We start from the raw sequence: 10229 nt of genomic DNA, 5'->3' as shown, positions 1-10229 counted from the left end.
TGAAACTTAACCCCCCCTGCCATGTTTAGATGGTGACAAAGTGAGAGTCACATTCTGCAAGGAGGCCACTGTGACTAAAACTGATAAAGCATTTGCTGTGGCTTACGTTTGGTGCTTCACAGCTGCCTGAACTGCATACAGCTAAGAATAACCCTGTGATCTTGCGCTTCATCTGCTCTGCCTGTTATTCACACAGCCTTTTGTATTAAAGACTGCAAAACCAATGAGTTTTATTTCCATTTGTGAAGCATGGTTAGACAAAACATTTTTTATTTGTGTCATCTAAACATTTGTGAAGCAATAGTTTTTTCTTTTATTTGCACAAACGTGGATGTTAATCCAGAAAGCTTTTCTTTAAAACAATTCCGTTTTAGCAGTTATTGTGTGTGGTTTCAGCTTATTGTTGTTGGTTCTTTGTGACATTAAAAGATTGTGCAAAGAGAAATACCCCATAAAAAGGAAGTAAAGCAACATCTTTGGATACAAACTTTATTTCATGTAACCATGTTATACACTGTACTTGTCCGAAGCAGATCAAGCAACAAAATGTGTAAAAACAAAATGGGAATCTTCACCTGTACAAAAAGGTGTTTAGAAATAAAAGGTAAGGGAATGGAGACAAACATTTTCCATCAACCACTATATGCAAAGTTTTCCCTCCCTTCTTTTTCTTTCGCTGTCGGCCAACGTGTTGCAAAAGTTGTTAGTGTTGCTCTTATTGGTGAACAAAGAATTTGAAAGGCACTCCTTTGCAGAAGGCGTGCCCTTTTTATATATTGTGATGCAATAATGGTGAGTAGAAGGTGGGAAGTGTGTTCATGCTTAATAAGCATGATTAGCCACAAACAGTGACTCTCCACCAGCAGCGCTGGAGCCAGAAGAGACATACTTGCCCTGGCAGGCCAGGTTGTTAGCCTGAAAGAAGAAAATGAAATGTAGATTAGCGAAGGTATATTCGGTACACTGGAGCATTCAGTTCAGTAGCAGTGCAACTCTTACCAGAGCTCTCTTGATGAACTCTTCTTGGCATGCCTTTCCGTTCTCCTTCTTGCCCCCCCACGCTTTAAGGGCAGAGGCCTGCAGGGCACGGCCATATGAGAAGGTCAGAGCCCAGGGCCTGTGCAGAGGGCACTGGTTCATGGCATTCAGGTTAACAGAGGCCTCTTCTTCACTCTGGCCACCAGACAGGAAAGTAATTCCTGCACCAAAAATAGAGATATAGTTAAAAAAAATCTCTGAACCTTTAGCTCTTATATCAGCGCTTCTATCTAGAACTGACACTGGAACTAAAAAAGGCTAGACTTCGTGAAAACTTTGCAGCTGCCATTTTCTTTACAAGAATGCCTTATGTGTGCAGTTTACCAGGAACTGCAGGGGGCACAGTGCGACGCAGAGCAGTAACAGTGGCCATGGCGATCTCCTGGTTGCTGTACTTGTGTGAGCAGGAGTGTCCAGGCGTGACCATGTTGGGTTTGAGAAGGGTGCCCTCCAGGTAGACGTGGTGGTCAGACAGGGCCTTGTAGACGGCAGCCAGGACCTTCTCTGTGATATACTGGCAGCGTTTTAGGTCGTGGTCACCGTCGGGCAGGATCTCAGGCTCAACAATGGGGACAATGCCATGCTAAGGAAGACAGGAATAAAGGGAGTGAAACCCTTCATAACACAATGGTGGCAAGAGGAAAGAACATTAGAGGAAACATACTCCTTATAATGTAAGGGTCAATCTGTGAGATCTCACCATCTGGCAGATGCTGGCATAGCGAGCCAGTACATTGGCGTTCTCCATGATAGCCAGCTTTGAGGGGGTGGTGGGAGTGATCTTCAGAACACAGCGCCACTTGGCGAAGTCAGCACCATCCTTCTTGTACTGTGCACAGCGCTCATACAGTCCATCAAGACCTGTTAGGAGGGAAAGTATTTTAAAAGTATATGTCAAAAGTTGTACAATTTGTTGATAAAAGATTTAGTACATGCCCAACTCCCTTTTTTACGCACCCTGGGTTGTTGTCTCGCCATTGGTTCCGGCCAGAGGGACAACACCCTTGTCTACCTTGATGCCGACCACCATGCCTCTTTCCTTGAGGTACTGTGGGAAGGTCTTTCCATCATCGGTCTTTTGGTACATGGTCTCATGGAAGAGGATGACGCCACCAATGCAAGGGACGATGCGGTCGTCAGCAGTGAAGAGGAGCTGGCGGTACAGCCTCCTGTTCTCCTCAGTGTTCTCAGCATTGATGCTCTGGAAGCGCTTAGCCACACTTCCTGCAGGTTATAAAACCAGTGAATAGTTTTTTTCACGACTGTACTGTACAGAAGACACCATGGTATTTTAATTTACAAGTATATATACAGAATCTCACAAAAGTGAGTACACCCATCACATCTTTGTAAATATCTTTTTGTGGGACAACACTGAGAATATGACATTTTTATAGAATGTAAAGTATTCAGTGTACAGCTTGTATAACAAGTGTAAATTTGCTGTCCCCACAAAATAACTTACTGCTTAAACCACTGGCAACCAAGGTTAGTATACCCCTGAGTGAAAATGTCCAAAGTGCCCAAAGTATCAATATTTTGAGTATCCACCATTATTTTCTAGCACCGTCTTAGGTTTCTTGAGTATGGAGTTCGATAGAGCTTCACGGGTTGCCACTGGAGTCCTCTTCCACTCCTCCATGAAGACATCATGGAGGTGGTGGATGTTAAAGACTTGATCTTCTGTTTGTGGAGGCCCCACAGATGCTCAGTGAGGTTTAGGTCTGGAGGCATGCTTGTCCAGTGCAACAGCTTGATCCTCAGTTCATTTAACAAGGCGTCGGTTCTCCTGGTGGTGTGTTTGGGGTCCTTATCATGTTGGAGTCCGGCCCTTTGGTCCAGTTTCCGAGGGGAGAGGACCATACTCCGGTTCAGTATGTCACAGTAAATGTTGGCATTGATGGCTCTCTCAATGAACTTTAGCTCCCCACAGCCAGCAGCCCTCACACAGCCCAAAACCATGACACTCCCACTGCCATCCTTGACCGTAGGCAAGACACACTTCTCTTTGCACTCCTTACCTGGTTGCGGCCACGTGCTTGACAACACCTTAACCAAATTAGTTTACCTTGGTCTCATCAGACTATAGGACATGGTTCTAGTAATTCATGTCCTTAGGATGCTTGTCCCCAGCTAATTGATTTTAGGTTTTCTTGTACAGCATCTTTAGAAGAGGCTTCCTTCTGGGACGACAAGCATGCAGACCAATTTGATGCAGTGTTCAGCATTTGGTCTGAATACTGACAAGCTAACCATGTACCCTTTTAGCCTCAGTAACAATACGGCAGGACTCTTATCTATTTTCAATAAAATTTGGATATGATGCTAAGAACATGCTCTCAATTTATTGTGTTGACCATTGTGAGGCCTTTTCTGAGCGGAACCCGTCCTTTTGAATTACTTTATAGTCTTGACCACCATGCTGTAACTCAGTTTCAAGGTGTTAGCAATATTCGTATAGCTGAAACCATCTTTATGTAATGCAACAATTGTTTTCTTTAGATCCTCAGAGAGTTGTTTGCCACGCGATGCCATGTTGAACTCCCAGTGACCAGTAGGGGAGTGATGCAAAGCTGCAGCGTCCTTTCTACTTCAATGCGACTTCCTTATTTAGGTCTCTTAAGGTGTGGAGTGCCATCCAGTGTTTGCTAACACAAATTGCAGACAGTATTCAAACACTGGACAAAAAGTGTCCCGTATTTGACACAATAAATGGGACATTCCGGCCAACACGGGACAGTTGGCAATCTGATGAATCTATATTGTATCAAAGTGTCATATTTTCAGTGTTGTTACATGAAAATATATACCAAAACATTTACATAAATGCGAGGAGTGTACACACTTTTGCACGACAGTGTATCTTGTGATCTCAATACATTTCCCCAATGGATTTCTGTCTCATGAAGAGTTATCCAGTCACCATTTACATTACAAAATTAGCATTGCAGATGCCCATACAACTTTTAGAATGTTTGAGCAACAGTATTCAGGGTAACAAGTGGAGAAAGGCTAATATAGTAAATAAATGACAAGAATGTTTTTGGACACTGGGTGTACACTGCACCCTGGCACGCTAGTTATGCTACTATTTGTAGCTGAAAATATTGGTCAAAATCTAAAATACTAGTCAAACCTCAACCCAATTATTTTATGCTCTCACTTGTTCTTTATCTTATTTGTAAAAAGAAAAGTCTCTTTCAATTATTTTTTTATGCCTTTTAGAAATAATGATAGCACACAAATGGCTGCTCCCAATTTGAGATGTTTCACTGTTGAGCCTACACACTTATAATGGCTATTTAAAAAAATTTTTTTTAAAGGAATCTGGGCAACATTTTTTCATCTATAGTTTAAAATCTAAACTACAATTATCAAACCTTACCAACATGTTCATGTTCTAAACAGAATATTGATGCTTAAGATTTGGATATGAGGCTATTTAAATGGCATACTTCTTGAAAACTACATTTATTTTAGAAATGTTTCATCAACTACATTATAGAAAATTGATAAATGATCAATAGGAATAGTTCATATTTGCCGGCCATGTACTCTGTGAAAACAACAATAAAAAAAATTAATAAAAAAAAAAACAAACAAAAAAAAAACTTAACACATCGCGCCACATGACATAGCGGTGGAGCAAGTGCCCCATAGATGGAGGCTTTTAGACCTCAATACAGCCTTTATTATGTTTATGATGGTGGACAGTATTTAGATACCAACTCTAATTGCTACAATATAGATTTTTTTTAAACAGGTATGTTTACTTTACATTTGTGGTGGGTGTTCACTGTTCTAACTCACTTACCTGTGGACTCATCTGCGGCAAGGATTCCCTTGCCTGTTGCGACAATCTTATGAGCAATATCATTGAGCTCCTTCTTCTGCTCAGGAGTGAGGAAAGGGTACGCGTGAGGCATCCTGACTCTGCAGAAGAGTGGGGAAGTGAAGATTAAGGTCAGGACCACCAAAAGCAGACATGGGGTTTAGCTTTACCATGTAAAGTAGGGGGCAAAAGTTCAACAAAACTGCAAAGGTGCAACATATCGTGCTTCTGAGGTTTTGGTTTTCTTCTAGATGTGTGGGAAAGTACTTGATAAAAGGGGACAGAAGTGAGGGTTGACAGTGTGACGGAAGTGGTGGGAAAGAGGGTTTTCGCTGTCTCTGTGCCCTGCTAAAAAACACAACCAGCTAAAGCATTTCATTAGTATAGCTTACATAAGAGCAGAATACAAATATTCGTTTATTGCCCCACAGTGGAGAAATTCGGTTGTACCAGCAGCAAAGAGGCTGATTTAAGCACGCATACATACAGGAGTAAAAACAAAAAAATTGTTGTACTTATCGGGGTTTTTGTTGATTCCTTTTACAAACTGTGGTTGCTCAGGAGATCTACACTCCATCCACCTCACTTTAAAAATCACTTCTAGCATGTGAGTGACCTATCCCAATTTCCAACCCCCTTATCTCTGACCTTGCTGTCCTCTAACTCTTGTCTTTGCCTGCTCTATGAATAGGTTGAGCTAAATTTACTTGGTATGTCACTGCAAGGCTTCTAAGCTGAGTAAAATACTCCACTTGTTCAGCAGCCATGCTACTCTGGAGGAAGGTTACCATACAAACAGCCATACCAGGTTTAGAGTATTTTTGAATAACAGGTTTTAGCAACTTCTCACACATAGAATGGAAACTAGAGGTTGACCACAGTCTGTGATGCTGTGTCAGTTTCGTCTAAGCACCTATTCAATCGTCGCATGCTTTCATATTGGTCATGTGGGTACAAAATAGTATGTTCAGACAGCTGCACTTTGGTGAATGCTACTAACCCTGCTTAGTAATAAACAAGCAAAAAAGCATTTATGTAACATGTAGCGGTGAGCCTGTGGGTTGCATGCAGCATGCAGCATGTTTAATTTTCTGCTCAGCTGTAACATTAGCTTGTATTTCTGTAAGAATGACGAGAACCTGACGGCATTACCTCTGTTTTATACCTAATTATTCAAAATATTAAAACAGAAAAAAAATGCACATTTTAGATTGTACGCTCTCTTTTTTACCTTTGAGTTTTAGAGGAGAGCTGAGAGGAGAGAGGTAGGCAGAAGATCCGGCCTTCGTCTGCGACACCTCTCTGTCGCGCTTGCCCTCGTATTTATCCTCCCATTGTGACCCCTCACATTTCAGCTGCCCAGCTATAAAAAGAACAGGACGCAACCAGAGATGGTTTATGACATTCAACAGGCTCTTGGGCTGGAGTAGCATGCTAGCGAGCAGCCACCCAAAGGGCAAAGATGGTTTCGGTGAATGGCAGAGAATGCAACACAGTTGGACCACTTGTAGACGTGGACAGACAGGTTTTTACATTTCTGCACCCATATACAAGCTTCTATAGGATTTTAGTGAAATGTGTAGATCTAAGACACTTTTCAGCTACAAAATTTACTGCATAAAACAAAATAGGCCAGTTGGTGTATTAAAGGGTGTGTGTTAGAACATGCCTGCGGTTTATGGTATCTTGCATATGTGCTCTTTCCCACGAAACATTTGCAAGTTTGTCAAGAAGTTACAACAAACTATGATGAATTTTATCGGGAGAAACATCGAATAGAGTGTGTCGTTGAAATTGAAGATATGGAATAATTTTTTTTTACAATAAAAATCTGAAATGTGTGTATCAGTTCACTCTGATGCACCCACATCAAATCCACCTGTTATCTGCAGAAGTCATAGAGTCAATAGAGTACAGCTGCATATAATTTAATCTCTGTATTGACCCAGCAGTTCTGTGAAGGCCTAATGGGTTTGTTAGGGAGCATCAACAGCGTCACAAAGACCAGGGAACATAGCAGACAGGTCAGGGAGAAAGTTCTGGAGAAACTTTATCTATATAGCACCATTCACAGATAAAATCACAAAGTGCTTCACAAAAGACATCAGAAACAGTACGAACAATTTAAAATAAAGTAAAATAATAAAAAGCAATCAAAGCCTAGTTACGAAAAGACAACTTCTCATCCACACTTAATGCAGCATTTTGGATCATTTGATTACTATCAAAAGCAACTTTGTTAAAACAAGTAAAGACAGAGTTGCAACAATCCAAACAAAAATAAATAAAAGCAGGAATCCCTAGTTCAAGAGCGGAATTGAACAGAATTGGCCTTAGCGTGGCAATGTTTCTCGAGAGATACAAACAGTTTTCGACCAAAAGTCTAGAATGGCTCCAAGAGACAACGGCTCATCGAACCATTAACCAAAATTTCTGTTGCTTGACTGAACAGAGGAACCAAGAAAACCAAAGTGACTCACTATCAAGGGAGTTTTCTGCTCTGGAGCAATGATCAGAGTCTCTGTTTTAAAAAAATAAAATAACTCAAGGTAGTTTTCAGTGAAGCTGGGTTAGGTTCTTAATCCATATCCCAAGCTTTGAACATATTCAATTCAATTCAATTTTATTTATAAAGAGCCAATTCATGAAATGTGTCATCTCAAGGCACTTTACAAAGTCAAATTCAATCAGATTATACAAATTGGGTCAGATTTTACAGATTGGTAAAAAAAAGAAAAATCCTATATAACGGAACCCATTTGATTGCATCAAAGTCTTGACAAGCAGCATTCACTCCTGAAGAAGCGTAGAGCCACAGGGAGAATCGTCTGCATTGTCCTTGGCTTTGCAGCAATCCCTCACAGAGATCTGTTCAAACCAAGTTATAATCATGGAAAAAGTATTGCACAACTGAATGGCCATCCACCTAAACTGGAGAGTTTCCACCACAGAAGCAGAGAAGAGGCTAATGGTAACTCTGGGGTAGCTGCAGATAACCATAGCTCAGGTGGGAGAGCTGGTTGTCACAAAAATATTAGCTCTGTCTTTCACAAAGCTTGCCTTCATTGAAGAGTGGCAAGAAGGAAGTTGTTGAAACGAAAGCCATAAAGTTTTTCACAAGTCAAGTTGGTGGACACACAATTATGAGAAGGAAGGGGCTTTGGAGAGATAGGACCAAAATAGAACTTTCTTGAAATGCAAAATGCTTTGAGGGAAAGAAAATTAACACCGAACATCCGCCTGCACCCAAGATCTACTCTATGAAACGTAATGATGGCAACATCATGCTTTTCTAAAGCAGGAATGTGGAAGCTGGTCAAAGTTATGGGAAAAAAAATAGTTTGGTTTGAGGCTGTAAAAGACCTGAGACTGAGGTGGAAGTTTAGTTTCCAACAGGACAACAGCCCTAAACATACAGCACCAGCTACCATGTTAGCATTTAGGTTAATTTCACCCAGGTGTTCAAATGGCCCAGTCAAAGTTCAGACCCAAATGTAACGGCGACACTCTCCGTCCAAAATGCCTGAGCTTGAGGTATTTTGCAATCAGTTGATGGAGAAATTTTCTGTCTCCAGACATTCAAAACTGGGAGAGACGCACACCAAAAAAACTTCCTGTTGTAACTGCAGTGACAGGTGGTTCAAGTATTGAGAAAAGCAGAAATGCATGCTGCACTATTCAGATTTATAGTTTTAAACAATTTTCCACATACATGCATAATTGATAGCCTACTTCTGCTTTGCTCTTGTGATCTATTTTTATTGGTCTGTCACATAGAATCTTAATAAGATGACTGAAGATTGTGGTTGTAACGAGACAAAATGTGACAAAGTTTAAGTGGGATTTAAAACTTTTGCATAGACACTCTATATAGCGCATGCACTAGTAGCACACAGAGGGGCTTGTGGAGCATGTGACATTGCAAACCTGCCCTTAGAAATCCAAGCCAGACACAGAAACATAGAGCACTGATCCTTGACCTTTTCCTGACCTTTCTCACCCGTCTTCGCTTGGCAGGAATGGGGGTTGAATGGCAAGCTCTAGAAAAGGTTGGACATTTTATATCTGTGTCATATCCACCCTGGGACGTGTCACACAGCTGGGTAGAGCTGGAGCCCTGAAATTGAAAGAAGTAAGCTTTATCACGTTTGAGCAGCAGCGAGCGGGGGAGGTTCACTTCCTGAGCTGAGGGCTGTGGGCTGAATGAGTCAAAAAAAAGAAAAAAAAAAAGGCATAGACATGGCAGAGAAATGACAGCGATGTGCAGGACGGAGCAACGCTTTATGTCATCCACATAATCAAAGCTCATGTGGCTCTTTGTCTCATGCTGCAACAAACCACCGATCATTTTGGACCAGTCTTAGTTTTAACATTATTGCCCAGATACTATTAAGGTTTAAAAAAAATACTTTTTGTTTAATTCCCTTTCCAAAACTGTCCAAAAAGAGCATAAGCAAGATATACCATGTCCTTTTTGATAACCAGCTCACAGTGTCTGAGTTTACACAAAATTAGCACATACTAGCTAGGCTGAGAACACTCATTTTTTATTGTGTATTATGAGAAGGCTTGAAATACTCATGTGTGAAAACTGAAACAGATGGTGAAATGACCAAGTTTCCATCTAAATGATTTGAGCTCAGTTTTTCCTTTGCCCCATGTAGCAATATAGCATCATCTTTTCTCTGACGACCAAAATGAACCCATCTTGTTCCTCGAGGAGTGTGCAGTTTACCCGTATTATCACCAGAAGCCAGTTTGTGTTTAAAATAACAATCATAAATCATATAATTGCCTCTTTTTCAAAGATAACTATGAGGGAGAACGGTGTTCAGACAATCCCCAAATTAGGCGGTTAATTAATTAACTTTTTGCCTATGAACGCATTTGTTCAAATACAATTTATTTCTGAAGCACATTTAAAAAACAACAAATTGTTGACCAAAGTGTTGTATAAATAAATCAGCTAAAGAGAAACTCACACACTGACTGTTTTGATCTATTCACTTTCCCCTGACTGTAAAGTGTGGTTGCCAGCCTCCCCCCAGCAAAGTGAGGATTTAGCGATGGTGGGAGGAGTTTGCTGTTCTGTCAGCTCAACATGTTCTGGTTTCATGATTTTATTGCAGGGTATCAGACTATAAGCGGGTTGAATGAAAATGCATATCACTGTTATCAGACTCTTCATGATAACTATTCATATTTTGCCCCCACTTGACAGTTATGCACCATTTTTGTTGGTCCTATTACACAATACAACACACAGAGGTTAGTGGTGATGAGTATCAGTATAAAAATGTGCTTTTTTTTCTCAGAGAAGGTGAAAGAAAGCGTGTTCAAAAACTACCCGAAAGAGCTG

The 10229-nt window shown here is 40.8% G+C and overlaps 1 protein-coding gene across 2 annotated transcripts; it reads right to left on the bottom strand.

Annotated features, from left to right (window-relative positions):
• Positions 1-473: 473 nt before the first annotated feature.
• aldoab (aldolase a, fructose-bisphosphate, b) lies at positions 474-6216 on the bottom strand. 2 transcript variants are annotated; one of them, XM_012852418.3, is made up of 7 exons: positions 6102-6216; positions 4853-4971; positions 1996-2262; positions 1739-1899; positions 1363-1621; positions 1000-1199; positions 474-915 (listed from the first exon to the last, which is right to left on the bottom strand). In XM_012852418.3, exons 2-7 carry the CDS (start codon positions 4962-4964, stop codon positions 823-825), a joined length of 1092 nt encoding a protein of 363 aa, XP_012707872.1. In that variant the 5' UTR covers positions 4965-4971; positions 6102-6216; the 3' UTR covers positions 474-822. The 2 variants fall into 2 exon arrangements, with proteins under 2 accessions (XP_012707872.1, XP_035997647.1); XM_036141754.1 differs by lacking the exon at positions 6102-6216 and adding an exon at positions 5138-5218.
• Between the last annotated feature and the right edge of the window lie 4013 nt (positions 6217-10229).

This window comes from Fundulus heteroclitus, chromosome 10 (assembly GCF_011125445.2).
Source record: "Fundulus heteroclitus isolate FHET01 chromosome 10, MU-UCD_Fhet_4.1, whole genome shotgun sequence".
Classification (NCBI taxonomy): Eukaryota; Metazoa; Chordata; class Actinopteri; order Cyprinodontiformes; family Fundulidae; genus Fundulus; species Fundulus heteroclitus.
This window is presented reverse-complemented; position numbering and strand designations above follow the sequence as displayed.

Coding starts and splice junctions, on each gene's coding strand:
- aldoab (XM_012852418.3), bottom strand. CDS start 4,964: ATGCCTCACGCGTACCCTTTCCTCACTCCTGAGCAGAAGAAGGAGCTC. Junction 2,263..4,852: donor TGCCGCAGATGAGTCCACAG/GTAAGTGAGTTA, acceptor TATAACCTGCAG/GAAGTGTGGCTAAGCGCTTC. Junction 1,200..1,362: donor TGTGCCCCCTGCAGTTCCTG/GTAAACTGCACA, acceptor TTTTTGGTGCAG/GAATTACTTTCCTGTCTGGT.